We start from the raw sequence: 25254 nt of genomic DNA on the forward strand, positions 1-25254 counted from the left end.
ATTTTCTTCAAGCAGTGTTCCCCTACTTGCTGACATCCATCTCCCTCTCTGTCTCTCTCTCTCTTCCGCTCACTCACCCATTTTCTCTCTATCTCTATTTTTATATCTCTTACAATGTATTTCAGAGATGCATGCATCTTGCATCTATGCTCAAATGCATATAATGCCTGACAATTCCTAGTCTACAGGTTGGCCAAATTGGTTCTTAATTTGACATATGACATTATAATTTTAACCATTTTTGTAACTTTTATTTCTACAGGGTAGGTCACCATTGAGACCAGGGTCTCATTTGCTAAGGAGCCCTGTGAACATGAACACACAATAAATAATATCAATACAATACATACAACAAGATTAATCAAAACAAACACAACTCGCACATATTTCCTGACTTAAACTCTATCCACATAGTTTGGCCTTTCAGAGGATTCTTAAATGTCCTAAAAAGTGATTCTGATTCCCATGTATAATAGCCGTTTGAGTGACTAAAATATCACCCATAATATTTGTTGGGGATAGAAGTGCTTAAAATTTGGGTATCAGATTTTTGAAAATAGAGACTGAGTGGGCGAGGAGTTTATATTCTTGAGCTCACCTTGACTGACAGCTCTTTGAAATGCCTATGTCAAGAAACTTGAATGCAGTGAGCAGTGAAATCATCTCCAGCACATTTGGTGATACACAAAGCAGCTCAAACAACATTCAAATTGCATCAATGATGTCATTTGTTTTTATACATCTCCCATTTGGCATGTTTCTTGTGATGCGGTTCACAGCAGCACTGACGGATGTGTTGACATGACAACTGCGTCAGAGTTTTGAATGACCCTTCCCCCCCTTTCATTCCATGCTGGCTGAAGAGCTAGCTAGTAACTAGCTAACACCAGACACAACTATCTGTCATAGATTAATAGTGTAAACGTTTAATTATATTTGCTGACACCCTACTATTACATTTTCCACCAGTAGAGTAACTATCTAGTTATATAAACTGCGCCCCTCCACAAACACGCCTTCTCTGATGTTGGTTACAAGGCGGTACTTATTTAAATTAGGTAAGATAATATAATGTTAAGATTGGTGTATTAAAATATCCTATCCCCTATCCCCTTAATAATCCAGCCTCCTGAATCCAAGTGTTTGACATAGGGGAGGGGACCAGTAACTTTATGATCAAACTTTATTACTGTAGAAGCAACAGTCATATTTCATACTTTGATCTGGTTGCATTCAAATATCATCCAATGTCATGAAAAACATGATTTTGACTGTTTATGACCCTTAAAATTATCTTTAATGATCTTTTTCAATGGAGATAATTGTTTTGGCCACCAAGCCAATACTTTGGCAGTGATATATACTGAACAAAAGTATAAACGCAACATGCAACAAGTTCAATGATTTTACTGAGTTACAATCCATATAAGGAAATCAGTTATTTGGAATGAATGAATTAGGTCCTAATCTCCCCAGTGGTTGGTGCCAGGCCCAGCCAATCAGAATTAGTTTTTCCCCACAAAATGGCTTTATAACAGAAACACTCCTCAGTTTCATCAGCTGTCCGGGTGGCTGGTCTCAGACGATCCCGCAGGTGAAGAAGCCGGATGTGGAGGTCCTGGGCTGGTGTGGTTATACGTGGGCTGGTGTGGTTATACATGGTCTGCTGTTGTGGAGCCGGTTGGACATACTGCCAAATTCTCTAAAACAATGTTGGAGGTGTCTTATGGTATAAAAATTAACATTCAATATTCTGGAAACAGCTCTGGTGGACATTCCTGCAGTCAGCATGCCAATTGCACGCTCCCTCAAAACTTGAGACATCTGAGGCATTGTGTTGTGTGACAAAACTGCAAATGTGTAATGATCATTCTACTTAATTAAGGGCCAGTATTCATTCTTTATTTATTTTTTATTTTTTTTACCCCTTTTTCTCCCCAATTTCATGGTATCCAATTGTTGTAGTAGCTACTATCTTGTCTCATTGCTACAACTCCCGTACGGGCTCGGGAGAGACGAAGGCTGAATGTCCTCCGATACACAACCCAACCAGCCATATTGCTTCTTAACACAGCGCGCATCCAACCCGGAAGCCAGCCGCACCAATGTGTCGGAGGCTACACCGTGCACCTGGCAACCTTGGCTAGCACGCACTGCGCCCGGCCCGCCACAGGAGTCGCTGGTGCACGATGAGACAAGGAGATCCCTACCGACCAATCCCTCCCTAACCCAGACGACGCTAGGCCAATTGTGCGTCGCCCCACGGACCTCCCGGTCGCGGCCAGTTACGACAGAGCCTGGGCGCGAACATAGGGACTCTGATGGCACAGCTGGCGCTGCAGTACAGCGCCCTTAACCACTGCACCACCCGGGAGGCCAGTATTCATTCTTAAGAGGGACAGTCTGTTCTTATGAGATAATTGGTATTCTCTTTAAAAATGAAGATAAATCGCCTTGCAATTTAAACCTCTATCTCAGTGACACTCAGACATGCTCGCACGCACACACACACATACATACACCCTGTACAGTCACTTCCTTCCCATTATACCTTTCCACCCCACTGCTCCCCTCTCTCTCTCTTCATCTGTTGCCACCTGTTGCCTTTCAATGGGAACCATAGAAACAGTAGAATCTAGAGGCACTGTGGAACCATTAAACAGTCCATGTTCAATGTTGCGTGTGTGGGGCACTGCTTGTCATCTGATTCACCTACATGGACACACACTACAAGTGTTTCTAGTTATGAAATTTCATATCATCAGTTAGACGGAACTGTGGAAGCAACAGACACTTTACACAGAATGTTTATTCATAAATCAAATCAAATTTGATTTGTCACATACACATGGTTAGCGAGTGTAGCGAAATGCTTGTGCTTCTAGTTCCGACAATGCAGTAATAACCAACGAGTAATTTAACCTAACAATTCCACAACTACTACATTATACACACAAGTGTAAAGGGATAAAGAATATGTACATAAAGATATATGAATGAGTGATGGTACAGAACGGCATAGGCAAGATGCAGTAGATGGTATCGAGTAGAGTATATATATATGAGATGAGTAATGTAGGGTATGTAAACAGTGGCATAGTTTAAAGTGGCTAGTGATACATGTATTACATAAAGATGCAGTAGATGATATAGAGTACAGTATATACAGTGGGGCAAAAAATGATTTAGTCAGCCACCAATTGTGCAAGTTCTCCCACTTAAAAAGATGAGAGAGGCCTGTAATTTTCATCATAGGTACACTTCAACTATGACACACAAAATGAGAAAAAAATTCCAGAAAATCACATTGTATGATTTTTAATGAATTTATTTGCAAATTATGGTGGAAAATAAGTATTTGGTCACCTACAAACAAGCAAGATTTCTGGTCGGGCCAATTGAGGTAGTATGTACATGAATGTATAGTTAAAGTGACTATGCATATATGATAAACAGAGAGTAGCAGCAGCGTAAAAGAGGGGTTGGAAGGGGCGGGGCACACATTGCAAATAGTCCTGGTAGTGATTACCTGTTCAGGAGTCTTATGACTTGGGACCAATAATCATTGTGAGCTTGTGTTATTTATTTGAGGTACTCCTCGCTCTTTTGTTTGGGTTTCAACCCTGTGTTTTGTATAGTGTTTGTTTGGTCTTTTTCCTTGTGCCTTTACACGGCACGCCGTGTGGGTAAAATAAATAATAAAATAAATAATAAACTATTACGCATTCCTGCGCCTGTCTCCCAAATCATTCATACCAGCGTGACAGAATAAATTACCATTAAGGGAGACAGCGGGAATGGCCCATCCGACGACGCTGCAACTGGGTTGTCCGACGTTGCCACAACGGGTCAGTCCGACGAGTCAACTTCTGCAGCTACAACCCAGCTACAACCACTAATTGTATTTGTATATATGTGCCCTTTGGTTTCCATTGGGTGGTCGCTTATTGGTACAATGTCCGTTGGTGCGTGTGAGTTTCTGTGCTGTGTGTTTTGGCTTTCGTGCCATTGTGGATTGTGCAGATGTTTACGGGTCTCATCCCGTGGGTTAATCATTGTGTTATTTATTCGAGGTACTCTTCGCTTTTTTGTTTTGGGTTTCTACCCTGTGTATTGTATAGTGTTTGTTTGGTCTTTTTTCCGGTGCCTTTACACTGCACGCCATCATTTGGGTAAGAAATAAATAAAAAACTATTACGCATTCCTGCGTCTGTCTCCCGAATCATTTATGCCAACGTGACAGTATGATAAAGATTGTCAAAAGATTAGAACCAATAGACATTCTATCATTTGTCCCTATGGGTGAACCCTTTTGGGTGCCACATACTGTACAACAATTTGATATCTCCCTGTAGCGGAACACTTTTGAGTTCCATTTAGAACCCTTTCACAAAGAACAATCTGATTCCAAGTAGAACCAATAAAAGGTTAAACATTTATACTTATAGGATACTTCACATGTGCTTATGGCAGACACTGTTAAAAAAATACCTGTAATTTGACAGTAAGTTACCGTTTACTGAGTTGCCGTAACAATACAGTATTTTTACATTTGAATTAAGGTATTATTGTTTTAAAATGACTTGTTTACCACACTTACACTTCACTTTCAAATTTAGGTGGGGCAATGTGTTGGCGGGGGCTCCAGCGTATTTGGGAGCATGGTCTAAAATATATTGCATTTGTGCCCACCGTTAGTGGAAGTGTTCTACCAGTTTAAGTGGTTTTATCATTATGCTGATGAAGGTTGAGCACCTCATTTGTCCACGCCGCATTCTACAATCTTTGTAAGAGCTTGTGACAATCAAGATCTGCACTGTTAAGACGTTACTGTGCATTTTCCAGTAACTTAACACTCGGAGCGCCAGAATTCCAATCCTACTAGAATGGCCATGACGGTTGATATTTACATTTTATAAATACTCCATAAATTAGAAATTGCTAAATGAATGCATTTATTATGTTAAAATAGGCCATAGGAACCTCAGGACACCAAATGTAAATTGTAATCGGTCAGAAAATGTATTGATTTATCCAGAAGCGCATAAACTGTAAATACTAAAATTAGATGATAGTCTATTTTCTAACTGTAAGATAAGTTTCCTGCCCAGCAGGAAAAACGACACCTAAACTATATTGAAACTAATTTCACACATAATAATTGACGTGTCTTTATTGTCATTAAATTGAAGACTTAGTTTTAATCAAAGATTCCATACATCAATTGTCTTAAATAATGTATTTATTACTAACTAAGTAATTCACAGAAATGCATGAACAAACAAACAAAGTCAATATGTTTACAAGAAATGATAAGGGGAATGTGCCCTAGTGGGCTAAACCGGCATCGCGGCTTGGTGGACAAAACGTGGAGTGGGGGTCCGCTGAGAAGTCACTACAGAGTTGATAGTTCTAACAACTGGAATGCTAATCCTTTGCACATGAACGCTCACTCATTCGGGAACAATTGCAATCAATATATATATTTACGCTCAGTGTGTCGTCTTGATCGCTGGTGAAAAGTTTGTTTCTTTTGTAGAATTGTCTGTCTCTCTCCCTCTTTCTCTCTGTTGTGGTTAACTGAGCTCAGGGGTGGTCCTCTGATTTAGTTAATCTCAAAAGGGAATTGGAGTTTCCTTCATTAAACAGTCCAGAATCACATTTTAAAATTGTGTAAACAGTATCATACTCACTCATTCATCTTATACAACAATTAGATGTAAACCTCATATCTGAGGCTATTATATAAACAGCGTTATGGTAATGTGGCCACACCATCTCCCATGAGCTTCCCCAAGTTGTAACAAACGGACCAGTTCGTAGCTGGATTCTTCAACGATCTTTTTTTACCTTCTCCGGAACCTGAAATTTGTTCGGACTTCAAGTTCTGTGAGGTGGAAGAAATTCCTTTGTTCTCTATGAAAATTCACTCTGCCTCTTATACTGTGTGGCCATGAGGCAGGGTCTTCTCCTCAGGAATATACGACATCTCTCTGACCACAGCAGCCTAGTTGAAGGAGGCAAGGGGGAGGCAGGGAGTGGGTGATGGGGCTTGCTGTACCCAAAGAGGGCAACGTCATGACATAATAGATGTGGCCTAAAGACAAGATTAAATAGTCTGATGGGTGACTTATCAATTGTCAAATAGAGAATGAAGACTGATGACCTGCACAGTGTGCATTAACAAGGAAGGGCAGGAGCTTAACAAATTGCACTTCTTCCATATCATCCTACAGAGTACCCTATCAAAAGGAGCAGATTCCAACATTTCTAATATCCTATTTTTGCCCAAAGAACTCTACAAATTGCGCTGGTGGACTGTTTCAAAATATAACCTTTTCCTAGAATAAACGTGGTTCCATGCATTACTCATGTGAGTAGGCTCACATGATGGAGTAGGCTCCATTTTCTTGTGTTATTCCATTATATACTTACTGTGTGTTGACTGTGGTAGGGCCTGTGATGTCAAGTTGATTTCATTGACATGGGGCAGCCATAGCCTTGGCTACTAAGTGCAGATATACAGTACCACTCAAAAGTTTGGACATACCTACTCATTCAAGAGTTTTTATTTTGTACACTGTGGAATAATAGGGAAGACATCAAAACTATAAAATAACACATCTGGAATCATGTAGTAACCAAAAAAGTGTTAAACAAATCAAAACATATTTTATAAAATATATTTGAGATTTTTCAAAGTAGCCACCCTTTGCCTTGATGACAGCTTTGCACATGCTTGGCATTATCTCAACCAGCTTCACCTGGAATGCTTTTAGAACATTCTTGAAGGAGTTCCCACAAATGCTGAGCACTTGTTGGCTGCTTTTCCTTCACTCTGCGGTTCAACTCATCCCAAACCATTCTCAGTTGGGTTGAGTTTGGGTGATTGTGGAGGCTAGGTCATCTGATGCAGCACTCCATCACTTTCCTTCTTGGTCAAATAGCCCTTACACAGCCTGGAGGTGTGTTGGCCATTGTCCTGTTGTAAAACAAATGATAGTCCCACTAAGCGCAAACCAGATGGGATGGCGTATCACTGCAGAATGCTGTGGTAACCATGCTGGTTAAGTGAGCCTTGAGTTCTAAATAAATAATTGACAGTGTCACCAGCAAAGCACCAACACACCTCCTCCTCTATGCTTCGTGGTGGGAACCACACGTGGAGATCATCCATTCACCTACTCTGCGTCTCACAAAGACACTGCGGTTGGAACCAAAAATCGCAAATTTAGGCTCATCAGACCAACGGACAGATTTCCACCAGTCTAATGACCATTGCTTGTGTTTCTTGGCCCAAGCAAGTCTCTTCTTATTATTGGTGTCCTTTAGTAGTGGTTTCTTTGCAGAAATTAGACCATGAAGGCCTGATTCACGCAGTCTCCTCTGAGCAGTTGATGTTGAGATGTGTCTGTTACTTGAAATCTGTGAACCATTTATTTGGGCTGCAATTCTTGAGGCTGGTACCTCTACTGAAGGTATCCTAATTCTTTCCTGTGGCATTCCTCGTGAGATCCAGTTTTACCGTAGCTGTAACAATGTGTGCTAAGAGTCTGGAAACAAGTTCAGGGAGTGAGTGTTTTAATAATTAAACACAACATAATACAAAATAAGAAACACGAACAACGCGCAGACATGACACATGAACAGAAACAATAATGCCTGGGGGAAGGAACCAAAGGGAGTGACATAAATAGGGCAGGTAATCAAGGAGGTGATGGAGTCCAAGTGAGTCTGATGTTGCGCATAACGATGGTGACAGGTGTGCGCAATAATAAGCGGCCTGGTGACCTAGAGACCAGAGAGGGAGCACATGTGACAATACTGCTTGATGGTTTTTGGGTCTGTTCTTGAAATCTTCCGGATTGATTGACCTTCATGTCTTAAAGTAAATGATGGACTGTCGTTTCTCTTTGCTTATTTGAGCTGTTCTTGCCATAAATTGACTTATTTTTTTTATACCAAATAGGGCTATATTCTGTATACCACCCCTACCTTGTCACAACACAACTGAATGGCTCAAACACATTAAGAAGGAAATAAATTTCACAAATTAACTCTTAAGAAGGCACACCTGTTAATTGAAATTAATTCCAGAGGACTACATCATGAAGCTGGTTGAGAGAATGCCAAGAGTGTGCAAAGTTGTCATCAAGGCAAAGGGTGGCTACTTTGAAGAATGTCAAATATAAAATATGTTTTGATTTGTATAACACTTTCATAGTTCTGATGTTTTCACTATTATTCTACAATGTATAAAATAGTAAAAATAAATACTAATCCTGGTAATGAGTAGGTGTGTCCAAACTTTTGACTGGTACTGTATAAAAGTCAAAACATGCTATTCTGTTCTTTTGAAATCATTTGCCTTGTATCGTGTTTCTTATGACCTTTGGAAACAAAATATTAATGGATTTCTTTGTGATTGTGTACTGTTGAATTCGGAAGTTTACATACACTCAGATTGGAGTCATTATAACTCGTTTTTCAACCCCTCCACAAATTTCTTGTTAACACACTATAGTTTTGGCAAGTCGGTTAGGACATCTACTTGGTGCATGACACAAGTAATTTTTCCAACAATTGTTTACAGACAGATTATTTCACTTATAATTCACTGTATCACAATTCCAGTGGGTCAGAATACATACACTAAGTTGACTGTGCCTTTAAACGGCTTGGAAAATTCCAGAATATGATGTCATGGCTTTAGAAAGTTCTGATAGGCTAATTGACATCATGGGAAAATCAAAAGAAATCATCCAAGACCTCAGAAAAAATTTAGTAGGCCTCCACAAGTCTGGTTCATCATTGAGAGCAATTTCCAAATGCCTGAAGGTACCACGTTCATTTGTAGAAACAAGAGTAAGCAAGTATAAACACCATGGGACCACGCAGCCATCATACCGCTCAGGAAGGAGACGCATTCTGTCTCCTAGAGATTCATGTACTTTGGTGCGAAAAGTGCAAATCACTCCCAGAACAACAGCAAAGGACCTTGTGAAGATGCTGGAGGGAACAGGTACAAAGTATCTATATCCACAGTAAAACAAGTCCTATATCCACAGTAAAACAAGTCCTATATCGACATAACCTTTGCAACTGCAACTATTCTTGTAATCGTTAAGGACTGGAGAGTTATTCAGGATTTAAAAAAACAGAATGGTGCTAAGCACAAGCAAAATCGCTGAGAAAAACCTGGTTCAGTCTGCTTTCCACCAGACACTTAGAGATTAATTTATATTTCAGCGGGACAATAACCTAAAACACAAGGCCAAATCTACAAGAGTTGTTTACCAAGAAGACAATGAATGTTCCTGAGAGGCAGAGTTACAGTTGTCTTAAAGCTACTTGAAAATCTATTGCGAGACCTGAAAAACATCAACAACCAATTTGACAGAGCTTTTGAACAAGTTAGAACATTTTGCACAATCCAGGTGTGAAAAGCTCTTAGAGACTTACCCAGAAAGACTCACAGCTGTAATCACTGCCAAAGGTGCTTCTACAATGTATTGACTCAGGGGTGTGAATACGTATGCAAAATAGGTATTTCATTTTCCATTTGTTGGCAAAAAAATACATGTTTTCACCTTGTCATTATGGGGTATTGTGTGTAGATTTTCAATTCAGGCTGTAACACAACACAATGTGGAATAAGTCAAGTGGGGTGAATACTTTCTGAAGGCACTGTATATAACACACTGTTGTTAGAATCTTAATATCACATAACTGCTGTTCACAAATGCTCTCCATCCAACCTCACTGAGCTCGAGCTGTTTTGCAAGGAGGAATGGGAAAAAATGTCAGTCTCTCGATGTGCAAAACTGATAGAGACATACCCCAAGCGACTTACAGCTGTAATCGCAGCAAAAGGTGGCGCTACAAAGTATTAACTTAAGGGGGCTGAATAATTTTGCACGCCCAATTTTTCAGTTTTTGATTTGTTAAAAAAGTTTGAAATATCCAATAAATGTCGTTCCACTTCATGATTGTGTCCCACTTGTTGTTGATTCTTCACAAAAAATACAGTTTTATATCTTTACGTTTGAAGCCTGAAATGTGGCAAAAGGTCGCAAAGTTCAAGGGGGCCGAATACTTTCGCAAGGCACTGTATGTCTCCTCCTGTGACAGGGGATACACGTGACTCCTGGGAAGTGCTGCGTCTACCAGGAGATTTATCGCACAATCCCCTCGTCGATGGGTTGGTAATTGAGTCGCCCTCTTCTTACAGATGGCAAGAGCCAAATCAGCATATTCAGAGGGGATGCGCACGGTGGAGACCTGTTCTGGACTTTCCACCTTAGTAGCATCGACGGAAACCCCTAAACACCTCCCCGAGCACTTTCGTGACCACCCCTTGAGAGCCCTCTGTTGCCACGAAATAGTGGGGTCATGACAGGCCAACCAGGGTAGGCCCAGCACCACGGGAAACGCAGGAGAATCAATAAGGAAAAGACATTATCTCCTTGTGACCCTCCTGCGTAACCATGCCCAGTGGAGCGGTGGCCTCCCTAATTAGCCCTGACCCTAATGGTCGACTATCTAGGGCGTGCACAGGGAAGGGCATATCCACAGGAACAATGGGTATCCCTAAACTATGGGCAAATGCTCTGTCAATACAATTCCCAGCTGCGCCTGAATCTACGAGAGCCTTATGCTGGGAATGCGGGGAAAACTCAGGAAAATGTGTAAACAAAAACATGTGAGCAACAGGGGGCTCTGAGTGAGCCTGGTGCCGACTCACCTGGGATGATAAGAGAGCCTGCTGCCTCGACTCACAGAGGAACCTCCCCAGCACCAACCAGCAATGTGCCCTCTGCGGCCACAGATGGTACAGGGAACGGCCCCTCCTCCGCTCGCCCTAAATGCAGCACCTCCCAGCTCCATGGGCGTCGGAGCGGTGGTGCTCGGGGATGGAACTGACAGGCCCCAATCAGGACGTCTGCGGGTAGCCAGCAGGTTATCCAGCCTCATGGACAGGTCCACCAGCTGGTCAAACGTGAGAGTGGTGTCCCTGCAGGCCAACTCCAGACAGACGTCCTCGCGCAGACTGCACCGGTAGTGATCGATCAGTCCCCTGCCTCAGGTGGAACAGACTCGGCAGGTGAACTCCGCGTGATGGCCCACTCCAGGGCATTCCCTGAGAGACAGGAGACGAGGGCGGACACGCTCTCACGTCCCGAAGGAGCCGGGTGGACGGTCGCCAGGTAGAATTCCAGCTGGAGTAGGAACCCCTGCCATCCGGCAGCCGTCCCTTCATACTCCCTCGGTTGCGCGAGACGAATCCCACTGGGACCGGTGGTGCCTGTTGTAGTGGTGCCGGTGGAGGCGCTGGAAGAACTCCTCCTCTCTCCCATCAGTCCATCGTCAGCAGTACCTGATCCATGGCGGTGCTGAGACGATGCAACATGGTTGCATGCTGCTGGACGTGCTCCTCGACCACCAAAGGGGGGTTGTCTGCTCCTGCTGACTCCATTTTTGTGGTGCGTGATTCTGTAATGGTCTGGGTGTAGCTGGTGCAGAGGAGTCAGGCGCAGGACAGCAGAGATGAGTAACACCAGTAACTTTACTCAAATATTCCAATAACATGTCGTAATACCGAGCCCAAAATAACAGACCGAACATACATAAACCAATCACGCACAAAAACCTTGGGGAAAACAGAGGGTTAAATAATGAACATGTAATTGGGGAATTAAAACCAGGTGTGTAAAACAAAGACAAAACAAATGGAAAATGAAAAGTGTCCCGAACAAGGAGAGGGACTGTCTTCGGCGAAGTCGTGACACATACACTTAGGTTGGAGTCATTAAAACTCATTTTTCAACCACTCCACAAATGTCTTGTTAACAAACTATAGTTTTAGTAAGTCAGTTAGGACATCTACTGTGTGCATGACACACATAATTTTTCCAACAAATATTTACAGACAAATTATTTCACTTAGAATTCACTGTATCACAATTCCAGCGGGTCAGAAGTTTACATACACTAAGTTGACTGTGCCTTTAAACAGCTTGGAAAATTCCAGAAAATTATGTCATGGCTTTAGAAGATTCTGATAGGCTAATTGACATTTGATTCAATTGGAGGTGTACCTGTGGATGTTTTTAAAGGCCTACCTACAAACTCATTGCTTCTTTGCTTGACATCAAAGAAATCAGCCAAGACCTCAAAAAGACTTCAAAAAATAAATTGTAGACCTCCACAAGTCTGGTTCATCCTTGGGAGGAATTTTCAAATGCGTGAAGGTACCATGCTCATCTGTACAAACAATAGTACGCAAGTATAAACACCATGGGACCATGCAGCCGTCATACCGCTCGGGAAGGAGACGCATTCTGTCTCGTAGAGATGAACTTACTTTGGTGCGAAAAGTGCAAATCAATCATAGAACAACAGCAAAGGATCTTGTGAAGATGCTGGAGGAAACGGTTACAAAAGTATCTATATCCACAGTAAAGGCCACTCAGCAAGGAAGAAGCCACTGCTCCAACACCGCCATAAAACAGCCAGACTACGGTTTGCAACTGCACATGGGGATAAAGATCGTACTTTTTGGAGAAATGTCCTCTGGTGTGATGAAACAAAAATAGACCTGTTTGGCCATAATGACCATTGTTATGTTTGGTGGAGAAAGGGGGAGGCTTGAAAGCCGACGAACACCATCCCAACCATGAAGCACGGGTGTGGCATCATCATGTTGTGGGGGTGCTTTGCTGCAGGAGGGTCTGGTGCACTTGACAAAATAGATGGCATCATGAGGAGGAAAATGATGTGGATATATTAAAGCAACATCTCAAGACATCAGTCAGGCAGGAAGTTAAAGCTTGGTCGTAAATGGGTCTTCCAAATGGACAATGACCCCAAGCATACTTCCAAAGTTGTGGTAAAATGGATTAAGGACAACAAAGTCAAGGTATTGGAGTGGGCATCACAAAGCCCTGACCTCAATCCTATAGAAAATATGTGGGCAGAACTGAAAAGGTGTGTGCGAGCGAGGAGGCCTACCAACCTAACTCAGTTACACCAGCTCTGTCAGGAGGAATGGGCCAAAATTCAACCTACTTATTGTGTCAAGCTTGTGGAAGGCTACCTGAAACATTTGACCCAAGTTAAACAATTTAAAGGCAATGCTACCAAATACTAATTGAGTGTATGTAAACTTCTGACCCACTGGGAATTAGATGCAAGAAATAAAAGCTAAAATAAATAATTATCTCTACTATTATTCTGTCATTTCACATTCTTAAAATAAAGTGGTGATTCTAACTGATCTCAGACAATTTTTACTAGGATTAAATGTCAGGAATTGTGAAAAACTGAGTTTAAATGTATTTGTAAACTTGTAAACTTCCCGACTTCAACTTTACCTAAATGATTGTCTCACAGAGATATAAATTGATAAATAGCTACTACAGGTTCTCATCTATCATCTGATATACAGTGGGGCAAAAAAGTATTTAGTCAGCCACCAATTGTGCAACTTCTCCCGCTTAAAAAGATTAGAGATGTCCTGTAATTTTCATCATAGGTACACTTCCACTATGACAGACAAAATGAGGGGTGAAAAAATCAAGAAAATCACATTGTAGGATTTTTAATGAATTGATTTGCAAATTATGGTGGAAAATCAGTATTTGGTCAATAACAAAAGTTTATCTCAAGACTTTGTTATATACCCTTTGTTGGCAATGACAGAGGTTAAACGTTTTCTGTAAGTCTTCACAAGGTTTCCACACACTGTTGCTGGTATTTTGGCCCATTCCTCCATGCAGATCTCCTCCAGAGCAGTGATGTTTTGGGGCTGTTGCTGGGCAACACAGAATTTCAACTCCCTCCAAAGATTTTCTATGTGGTTGAGATCTGGAGACTGGCTAGGCCACTCCAGGACCTTGAAATGCTTCTTACGAAGCCACTCCTTCGTTGCCCGGGCGGTGTGTTTGGGATCATTGTAAAAGACCCAGCCACGTTTCATCTTCAATGCCCTTGCTGATGGAAGGAGGTTTTCACTCAAAATCTCACGATACATGGCCCCATTCATTCTTTCCTTTACACGGATCAGTCGTCCTGGTCCCTTTGCAGAAAAACAGCCCCAAAGCATGATGTTTCCACCCCCATGCTTCACAGTAGGTATGGTGTTCTTTGGATGCAACTCAGCATTCTTTGTCCTCCAAACACGACGAGTTGAGTTTTTACCAAAAAGTTATATTTTGGTTTCATCTGACCATATGACATTCTCCCAATCTTCTTCTGGATCATCCAAATGCTCTCTAGCAAACTTCAGACGGCCTGGACATGTACTGGCTTAAGCAGGGGGACACGTCTGGCACTGCAGGATTTGAGTCCCTGGCGGCGTAGTGTGTTACTGATGGTAGGCTTTGTTACTTTGGTCCCAGCTCTCTGCAGGTCATTCACTAGGTCCCCCCGTGTGGTTCTGGGATTTTTGCTCTGGGATTTTTTTTGATCATTTTGACCCCACGGGGTGAGATCTTGCATGGAGCCCCAGATCGAGGGAGATTGTCAGTGGTCTTGTATGTCTTCCATTTCCTAATAATTGCTCCCACAGTTGATTTCTTCAAACCAAGCTGCTTACCTATTGCAGATTCAGTCTTCCCAGCCTGGTGCAGGTCTACAAATCCTTTGACAGCTCTTTGGTCTTGGCCATAGTGGAGTTTGGAGTGTGACTGTTTGAGGTTGTGGACAGGTGTCTTTTATACTGATAACAAGTTCAAACAGGTGCCATTAATACAGTTAACGAGTGGAGGACAGAGGAGCCTCTTAAAGAAGAAGTTACAGGTCTGTGAGAGCCAGAAATCTTGCTTGTTTGTAGATGACCAAATACTTATTTTCCACCATAATTTGCAAATAAATTCATTAAAAATCCTACAATGTGATTTTCTGGATTTTTTTTCTAATTTTGTCTGTCATAGTCGAAGTGTACCTATGATGAAAATTACAGGCCTCTCTCATCTTTTTAAGTGGGAGAACTTGCACAATTAGTGGCTGACTAAATACATTTTTGCCCCACTGTATGTAAACTCAGCAAAAAAAGAAATGTCCTCTCTCTGTCAACTGCGTTTATTTTTGTGTAAGTATTTGTATGAACATAACAAGATTCAACAACTGAGACATAAACTGAACAAGTTCCACAAACATGTGACTAACATAAATTGAATAATGTGTCCCTGAACCAAGCTGCATTAAGTACTGCAGTACATCTCCCCTTGGACTGCACCAGATTTACCAGTTCTTGCTGTGAGATGTTACCCCACTCTTTCACCAAGACACCTGCAAGTTCCCGGACATTTCTGGGGGAAATGGCCCTAGCCCTCACCCTCCGATCCAACAGGTCCAAGACGTGCTCAATGGGATTGAGATCCGGGCTCTTCGCTGGCCATGGCAGAACACTGACATTCCTGCCTTGCAGGAAATCACGCACAGAATGAGCAGTATAGCTGGTGGCATTGTCATGCTGGAGGGTCATGTCAGGATGATCCTGCAGGAAGGCTACCACATGAGGGAGGAAGATGTCTACCCTGTAACGCACAGCGTTGAGATTGTTTGCAATGACATCAAGCTCAGTCCGATGATGCTGTGACACACCGCCCCAGACCATGACAGACCCTCCACCTACAAATCGATTCTGCTCCAGGGTACAGGCCTCGGTGTAACGCTCATTCCTTCGACGATAAACGCAAATCCGACCATCACCCCTGGTGAAACAAAACAGTGACTCGTCAGTGAAGAGCACTTTTTGCCAGTCATCAAAAATGTGGTGTTTTTCAGAGTCAGTGGAAAGGCCTTTTTAGTGTCCTAAGTTTTCATAACTGTGACCTTAATTGCCTACCGTCTGTAAGCTGTTAGTGTCTTAATGACCGTTCCACAGGTGCATGTTAATTAATTGTTTATGGTTCATTGAACAAGCATGGGAAACAGTGTTTAAACTCTTTACAATGAAGACCCGTGAAGTTATTTGGATTTTTACGAATTATCTTTGAAAGACAAGGTCCTGAAAAAGGGACGTTCCTTTTTTTGCTGAGTTTAGTATACCCAAGTTCTTTGAGGTTTGTCTTTTAGAAGAGCGCAAATTGTGCATGTACTAATGCAGGATCTTAATTTGTGCCAGTTTGCTACAGCAAGAAAATAATCCTGCAGCACCAGGGACAACTGTGATTCCTGAAATTCAGAGCCTGTTGGAGTATTTTTTAAATCCTAAATGACACTTTTGTTGCATTGTTTGTTAGCTGGTTAACTATAGCTCTCATTCATCACCATTGAAAACATTGATAACTCTAGCCAGCTAGCCAGCCAGCCAGTGACTATATCTTGTTTTCACCAAATGTATGTTAGCTAGTTAAGTTCTATAATGAATATGCTGTAACTTGATGTGCCACACACACTACTGCTTTCAACAGCAGTAGCGGTGCGTGGGTAAAATCACTGGAAGCCAGGAAATAATAGCCATATTACAACCTATGTGTTGTGATAATTGCGTTGTTTGGTCTATAATAACCTGTTAGTTCATATGCCATGCAACCATGATATATAGGCCTAATGCCGAGACAATGAGAAGACCCAGTGACAGAATCAATTCAACCACACCTTTGGTGAGATACAGTACATTCAGCCTTTAGCGAATTCTAAAACACAAAGAAAAAAGACGAAAGATTATTTTATGTGTTTTTCTTGATATTATTTTCTTGGAGAGGAGCCTGGCTTCCCTTGGCTTCCCTGAATACACGCCACTGTTCACCAGTACAAACCATATCAGATCATACCCTGTTGCGTGCGTGTGTGTCACATCGAGTCACTGAGGAAAACTGCGTTCTGTGACCACTGACGATACAAAAGGCACCCAGTAGGACGCCCAGATCTGTCAAAAAACACCCCTTTGACGATGCAATAGATAATTACCAACCAATCATGACCACGGTCGTTGGCTGCAAAGGCACGGGGTGGCGTGCGTGTGTTCGTGTATACGTGTACAAAACCCTTTCCTATCTGTCAGTCTCAATAATAGCACTTTACCAGTGATATTGTGCTGCAGGTCAATTCCAATGAACGTCACATTCTATATTAGTCATACAGAACAGCCTGTTGGAACCGGGCGCCTCTCTAGTGACATACTCTATGACATCAGTAAACTTGTTATGGCTGGTATACTGATGTTGTTGTACTTTTTATGGTATTGTGAATATTACTGTTCAGCTTTTATGAGTTTGTTCTGTTCCCACTGCTTTGCTGTTTTGCCATGCTTGCCTGCATGTGTATGTTGTTTGTGTGTATACCCCCCTATGTGTGTTGCGCAGGTTGACTCATGACCCGCAGTCCCCGGATGAGGGGTGGGTTGAATGAAGATAGAACCATTACTTAAAAAAGGTGCCATTATTGTGCAATTTATATCTACAGGCTACGTTGAGGTTTTTCTTTCATTATTTGTAGGCCATCTGGCATTAGTGCATAAGCCGAAGCTTTAGGGCCTAACCGTGCACTCGCCAAATAGCCCACACGCCAATCACAAAATGCTTTTGGGAACGGGCAGAAAACGTATATCAACGGAGGCAAAAATGACAATGTCTGAGTTTAATTCAATAAGAGAAAAGCTGCGAAATGGAAAGTTGAAACTAAAGACTAGGGAGGGACAGAAAAGTGATGTTTAGTTGTGTGTGATCATTGTGAGGCGCTATACAAATTCGACAGTCACAACACGAGGACTTCAAGTAGGCCTATGGCACATCAAGGGAACTGTAGCCTACTGTTCAGATGGGTTAAATGGAAACTGAAATCTGGACACTGACTGTAGGTCTATAACCTCTCACATAGGCGTAATATGAACTCCTGCAGAATTAAGAATTTCTTGCAGTAAAATGATACACCAAATGTAGGAACATTTTTGACTCTGGAACAGGAGTGGAGAAATATGGCCAGTTATATACCGTCTGTGGAGGTGCTATCTTTATCAACATCATAAAAGCTGATAGTATTTCATCCACATAAAATATGCATCGAAGTCAAACTAAAATCTTATCAGAAACATGTTGGGTCGTTTTCACAGCTTTCTATTTCCTTACAAACAGTCAAACTGATTTTTGTACAGAAAGTCTTTCCCGTTTGTTGTTTCTTATTGCATTTTCTCCCCAGTCCCTAAACGTCTTTGCTCCGCAAAAGAAGCACAGATGATAGAGAGAACTTTACCGATGTCAACTAGATTGATGCTTTCATTCTATAGATTTATGATATTCTCGTGATCAATGGTTTATTTAGTCTTCTAGAGCAATATATAATGACAGAAGAGAAGCTACATGTATCTAAGTGTAGAGAGGATGACAAACAAATAGCCTACCAAGATGTTTGAAATGACAGTGCATTCAGAAAGTATTCAGGCCCTTTCACTCTTTCATTTTGTTACGTTACAGCCTTATTCTAAAAATGATTAAATCAATTTTTACCTCATCAATCTACACACAATACCACATAATGCAAATGTAAAAAATAATTAAGTAATTAAATAACATTTGCATAAGATTTCAGACCCTTTGCTATGAGGCTCGAAATTGGTACTCAGTTGCATCCTGTTTCCATTGATCATCCTTGAGATGTTTCTATAACTTGATTGTATTCCACCTGTGGTAAATTCAATTGATTGAACATGATTTGGAAAGGCACACACCTGTCTACAGTTGAGAGTGCATGTCAGAGCAAAAACCAAGCCATGAGGTCGAAGGAATTTTCCGATTGTGTCGAAGGCACAGATCTGGGGAAGGGTACCAAAAAATGTCTGCAGCATTAAAGGTTCCCAAGAATACAGTGGCCTCCATCATTCTTTTGAGGAAGAAGTTTGAAACCACCAAGACTCTTCCTAGAGCTGGCCAAACTGAGCAATCGGGGGAGAAGGGCCTTGGTCAGGGGGTGACCAAGAACCCAATGGTCACTCTGACAGAGCTCTGTGGAGATGGGAGAACCTTCCAGAAGGACAACCATCTCTACAGCACTCAGGCCTTTATGGTAGAGTGTCTAGACGGAAGCCAATCCAGTAAAAGGCACATGACAGCCCGCTTAGAGTTTGTCAAACGGCAACTAATAGACTCTCAGACCATGAAAAACAAGATTCTCTGGTCTGATGAGACTGACCTCTTTGGCCTGAATGCCAAGCATCATGCCTGGAGGAAACCTGGCACCGCTCATCACCTGTCCAATACCATCCCTATGGTGAAGCATGGTGGTGGCAGCGTGCTGTGGGGATGTTTTCAGTGGTAGGGACTGGTAGACTAGTCAGGATTGAGGGAAAGATGAACGGAGCAAATTACAGAGAGATCCATCGGGACTCCGCAATACTGGCCTTCTAGGCAGAGTTCCTCTGTTCAGTTTCTGTGTTATTTTGCCGATCATAAACCTCTATTTTTATTGGCCAGTCTTTTGTGTTTTGCGGGTACTATTTAATGAAGCTGCCAGTTGAGTACTTGTGAGGTGTCTGTTTCTCAAACTAGACACTCTAATGTACTTGTCCTCTTGCTCAGTTGTGCACCGGGGCCTCCCACTCCTCTTTCTGTTCTGGTTAGAGCCAGTTTGCGCTGTTCTGTGAAGGGAGTAGTACATGTATGAGATCTTCAGTTTATTGGCAACTTTTCGCATGGAATAGCCTTAATTTCTCAGAACAAGAGTAGACTGCCGAGTTTCAGAATAACGTTTTTTTTTCTGGACATTTTGAGCCTGTAATCGAACCCACAAATGCTGATGCTCCAAATATTCAACTAGTCTGAAGAAGGCCAGTTTTGTTGCTTCTTTAATCAGACAAGAGTTTTCAGCTATGCTAACATAATTGCAAAAGGGTTTTCTAATGATCAATTAGCCTTTTACAATGATAAACTTGGATTAGCTAACAACGTGCCATTGGAACACAGGAGTGATGGTTGATAATTATGGGCCTCTGTATGCCTATGAAGATATTCCATAAACAATCTGTCGTTTCCAGCTACAATAGTAATTTACAACATTAACAATGTCTACACTGTATTTCTGATCAATTTGATGTTATTTTAATGGACACAAAATTTGCTTTTCTTTCAAAAACAAGGACATTTCTAAGTGACCCCAAACTTTTGAACAGTAGTGTATCTAAAAAAATTCAGTACCCCTTGTCCAAAAATTGTTCTGCTGTCTCAGACGGCATTTTCTGTATTAGCGGGTCGAGAGCGAGCCTCCGATTTTCACTTTATCACATATAGTAAGGCAGTTATGGATGGGTTATTGGCAATTGCAGGTGGGTGTGGGTGAACAAACAGCTGATCTGCGCACTACTTGTGTGTGTGTGTGTGTGTGTGTGTGTGTGTGTGTGTAAATGTGTGTGAGAGTGTGAGTGTGGGTCAGCAGGGTCGGTGATTTTCCATGGTCAGCTCAGGACCAAAAGATTAGCTAATGGTATAGTGTGTGTGTGCGTGCGTGTGTGAGATTGTGAGACAGGGACAAGAGCAGGACCTGACTATAACCAGCCTCCTTGGGACTGACACATAGATAGCTAGACAGGCCTTTTCTGCCTAGGAGTAAACCTGCTGATTTGGAAAGGAATATAAAACCCTTATGGATCGAACCCTTTTTTTAAATTTTCGCCTAAAATGACATACCCAAATCTAACTGCCTGTAGCTCAGGACCTGAAGCAAAGATATTCTTGATACCATTTGAAAGGAAATGGAAATGTGACATTAATGTAGGAGAATATAACACATTAGATCTGGTAAAAGATAACACAAAGAAACAAACATGCGTTTTTCTTTATTTTTTTATCATCATCTTTGAAATGCAACATAAAGGTCACAGTGTACTATTGCAGGTTAGGTCCAATTTAAATTTTGGCCAGTAGATGGCACCAGTGTATGTGCAAAGTTTTAGACTGATCCAATGGACCATTGCATTTCTGTTCAAAATGTTGTATCAAGACTAGACTGCCCAAATGTGCCTAATTGGTTTATTTATACATTTTCCCGTTCATAACTGTGCACTCTCCTCAAACAATAGCATGGTATTCCTTCACTGTAATAGCTATTGTAAATCGGACAGTGGAGTTAGATTAACAAGAATTTAAGCTTTCTGCCCATATCAGATATGTCTATGTCTGTGACGTCCTGACCTTAGTTCCTTTTTTATGTCTCTGTTTTAGTTTGGTCAGGGCGTGAGTTGGGGTGGGCATTCTATGTTGTGTATTCTAGGTTTTGTATTTCTGTGTTTGGCCTGGTATGGTTCCCAATCAGAGGCAGCTGTCGATCGTTGTCTCTGATTGAGAACCATACTTAGGCAGCCTGTTTTCCCACTATGATTTGTGTGTAGTTGTTTTCTGTGTCTGTGTTTTACCATACAGAACTGTTTCGGTTTTCATTTATTTCTCTTGTTCTTTTGTATTCAGTGTTCGGTTATATTTTATTAAAATATGGACACTTACCACGCTGCGCATTGGTCTGATCTTTCCTACTCCTCAGAAGAGGAAGAAAACCGTTACAATGTCCTGTGAAATGTTCTTGTTACTTACGACCTCACGCTAATCAGATTAGCCTAGGTTAGCATCACCGTCCCGCAGGGGGGACACCAATCCTTTAGATGTTTTAAATGTCTTTAGTGTCTTTAAATGTATTACAGGAAAAACAAGGAGAAGGGTGACTATTATTATTATTTGACATTCAATTTATTCACATTTTAAGACATTTTGCTTTTGCTTTCATTAAGAACCTATACGGTCTGGTTTTTGCCAACAAACATATTCCTGCATCGATTGATTATTTATGATACTTTGTTAGTCAGGGCCTTTGGATTTTGTGTGTGTGTGTTTGTTTTATTATGCTTGTGGGGACCAAAAAAGGTATTCCCATTCAAAATCCTACTTTCCCTAACCATAACCCTTAACCTCTAACCCGTAAAACGAAACATGACCCTAACTCCTAAACCAAAACCTAACTTTCATTTTAACCCCTAAGCCTAAAATAGCCTTATTCCTTGTCCAAATTTTCCTTTGTTTTACTGCTGGTCCCCACAAGGACAGTAAAACCACTCTCACACACACATACACTCTCTCTCGGCAGGTAACCCAGTTTCTACAGATAATCGAGAGAATGGAGATGAGCGTGCGAACAACAGCTCCTCTCCTATCCCTCTCATCTCCTCTCCTCCTTTCCCTCTCATCTCCTCTCCTCACCTCCTCTCCTTCTCATCTCCTCTCCCTCTCATCTCCTCTCCTCTCCTATCATTGTATTTCCTCTACATCTCCTATCCTCTCCTCTCCCTCTCATATCCTCTCCTCTCTCTTCTCACTCTCATCTATCTCCCTCTCTCTTCTCTAATCTCCTCTCCCTCTCCTCTCCCTCTCCTATCATCTCTCTCACCTCTCCTCTCCCTCTCACCTCATCTCCCTCTCCTCTCCCTCATCTCCTACCCCTCTCCCTCTCCTATCATATTGTCTCCTCTCCCTCTCATATCCTCTCCCTCTCCTATTCTCTTATCTCCTCTCCCTCTCTTCTCCTATCCTCTCATCTCTTTTCACTCTTTCTGTCCTATCCCTCTCATGTCCTCTTTATCCTCTCCCTCTCATCTATCTTCCTCTCTCCTCTGCCTCTCTTCTCTCTCTCACCCTCTCTCTTCTCTCCCTCTCCCTCTATCTCTCCGTCTCCTCTCTCTCTCCTACCCCTCTCTCTCTCTCCGTCTCCTCTCTCTCCTACCTCTCTCCCTCTCTCTTTCCATCTCCTCTATCTCTCCTACCCCTTTCCCACCTGCTCACTCACATGCTTCACTTGTTCCCTCCCCCTCCAACCAATCTCATAACAGGTGTCCTCCCCTCCACCCATCTCTCCCCCCTCTCTGCTTCTCCCCCTCTGACAATGTCATCCCCATCTCTCCTTTTCTTTTTTACAATAATCTGTCCTTCTCCTCTCCCTCTCTCTCCATCCCCCTTCTGTAAAGCAACCCCAGTTTTTTTTAAAACTCGGTACAGTGTGTCTAACGGCTGCCAACAGTGTGTGTGTGTGTGCGCCCAGCATCCCTCCGCTCATCTCTAGGCACCCACTCTCCGTGTGTGCTCAGTGTTCACCTCCCCAACCCCCCTCTCACATTATCCTCTCTCTCTCTCTCTCTCTCTCTCTCTCTCTCTCTCTCTCCCCCTTTCTCTTGCAGGCTTTCCCTTCTCCCTTCAATGCGCTCCTCTGTGTGGGTGCGTGTTTGTGTGTGTGCAGCTAAAGCGAGATGCTTTTCCTTACACAGAGCTGCATTGAACAGGTGCTCAGTGCTATCAGCATAGCTAGCCTGAGAGGAATACAGAGACAAGCTACAGAGTAGGAACCAGAAAGGAGCTACGCTGCTCTGAAACTGATCCAAGATAGAGCACCTCTTTGGGGATGCACTTGTCTGAGCGAGCCCCTTGGAGAATAAATCTCTTGAACTTGGTTTAGTTGCCTGACAGAACGTGGAGAGAGGGTCTACACTGGCCAGGGTTGTGACACTCTGCCCTGCTCGGCAGGGTTTCCTGGAACTTTCAGAACGGGATGGACTAAGATTCATTTAGAACTTGGATGTGCTTCAGAGAGGGACTCAGTGTGACTGAGACAGCCAGGAGAGAGCTTCAGATCTGGGCTACACTTACCTTAGTGGTACCGGCATTCCTTAGAACTCAGTGAGAGAGAAATACCTACTGTACTCTCCTCTCTTTCTCTGTGAGATAGAGAGACATTGAGAGATTTGCCTGAATGTGACTTTTTCTTCTCATCTGGATTTAACCTCTCCTCTCAAGGGTACCATTCAGGACTGACCTCCATCTCCCTCCTCTCCTACTCTCGTCTCCCCCCTCTCCCCCTCTGCTCTGCAGCTCGGAGAGTAAGATATCTCGCCTGGCTCAGAGGTTGAACCAGAGACCAGGGGATGCTCTGATAAAGGACTTCAGACAGTTGCTCTACACGGGCTCACCACGCACGTCTCACAGCCTGGACAGGTACAACTGCTGAAGCCACCGCACACACACATACAGGTGAACACACACATGCACAAAGCACAGACGTAAGAACACACACATGCAGATTCCCACACACGCAAAGATGCATAGGCGTGTGCACCAACACATATGCAGATGTGCGCACACAAACACACACACACACACATCAGATGATCAGATCATCAAACATCAGATGATACACTACATCAGTATGTGTGGGGTCAGTATACATCTGCTGTGCTGTCAGCTGACAATTGATCTGTTGAACTTGGTGGGTGAGAGATGTAGGCTATATAAAGGGGTAGGTAATTAATGTAAACTGTATGACTGCTGCTTCAGCATTCCTGGCTGTTAGAAGAATATACTTTTTTTGGTTTCGCTCATACAGTATCGATTGAAGCTGAAGATATCCTCATAACCCTCCCTTTCTCTCTCCTCGTTCCTTCTCTCTTCTTTGCGCAGAAACACATTAGACTGACTTGACTTCTGTTGCTGTTACTGTAATTTCTTTCCATCTTTATGTTCCTGTCTTTCTCAAACTGTTCTCTCTCTTCTTCCAGTTCTTTCTCTCTCTCTCTACTCTCTCTCTCTACTCTCTCTCTCTCGTTCTCTCTCTCTCGTTCTCTCTCTTTCTCTCTGCTTTGCGCAGAAACAGATTACACTGACTTGACTCCTGCTGCTGTTACTGTAATTTCTCTCCATCTTTAGTCCTGTCTTTCTCAATCTGTTATTGCTCTTTCCCCCCGATCTCTCTCTCTCTCTCTCTCTCTCTCTCTCTCTCTCTCTCTCTCTCTCTCTCTCTCCTCTCTCTTGTTCTCTTTCCTTCCGTGTTCTGTGCGCAGAAACCAATAAGACTAACTTGACTTCTGTTTGTGTTTCTGTCTTTCTCCATCTATTATCTCGCTCTTCTTCCCCCATTCTCTCTCTGTATCGCTCTGTCCCTTATTCCTCTGTGTGTAATGTATGTGTTTCAGTGCAATTGTTGCAGTAGACTGTTGTTGAAAATGCACCTGTACGTGTCTGTTGGTTGCTACAAGTCCCGTAGGCTCTTTAGTTAGCAATGTCTTGTTTAGATGTTCCATTTGAGACGTGTTTTTCTTTGTGGAAGTGATGGAATAACGATGTTGGAGCTGAGTAGAATACCCGTACTTGCGTTCTAAGTAGTATCCTGTTTGGTAATGCAAAAAAATTATGTTTTATAGTATGTGACATTTCCAAAATTGAGTATGCGTTAAGTGCCAGGATATCATACTAATTTCAGCTTTTTATCTAGTAGAATTTGCTACAC

At 42.3% G+C, this 25254-nt stretch overlaps 1 protein-coding gene across 1 annotated transcript in view; it reads left to right on the top strand.

Annotated features, from left to right (window-relative positions):
* The window catches only part of LOC139381558 (ankyrin repeat and fibronectin type III domain containing 1a), a 229409-nt gene that overhangs the window by 107413 nt on the left and 96742 nt on the right, over positions 1-25254 (top strand). The window contains exon 7 of the mRNA XM_071125193.1: positions 23844-23966. Within this exon, the coding sequence (XP_070981294.1) occupies positions 23844-23966 (123 nt within the window). The remainder of the gene's footprint in view (positions 1-23843; positions 23967-25254) is intronic.

This window comes from Oncorhynchus clarkii, chromosome 23 (assembly GCF_045791955.1).
Source record: "Oncorhynchus clarkii lewisi isolate Uvic-CL-2024 chromosome 23, UVic_Ocla_1.0, whole genome shotgun sequence".
NCBI lineage: Eukaryota > Metazoa > Chordata > Actinopteri > Salmoniformes > Salmonidae > Oncorhynchus > Oncorhynchus clarkii.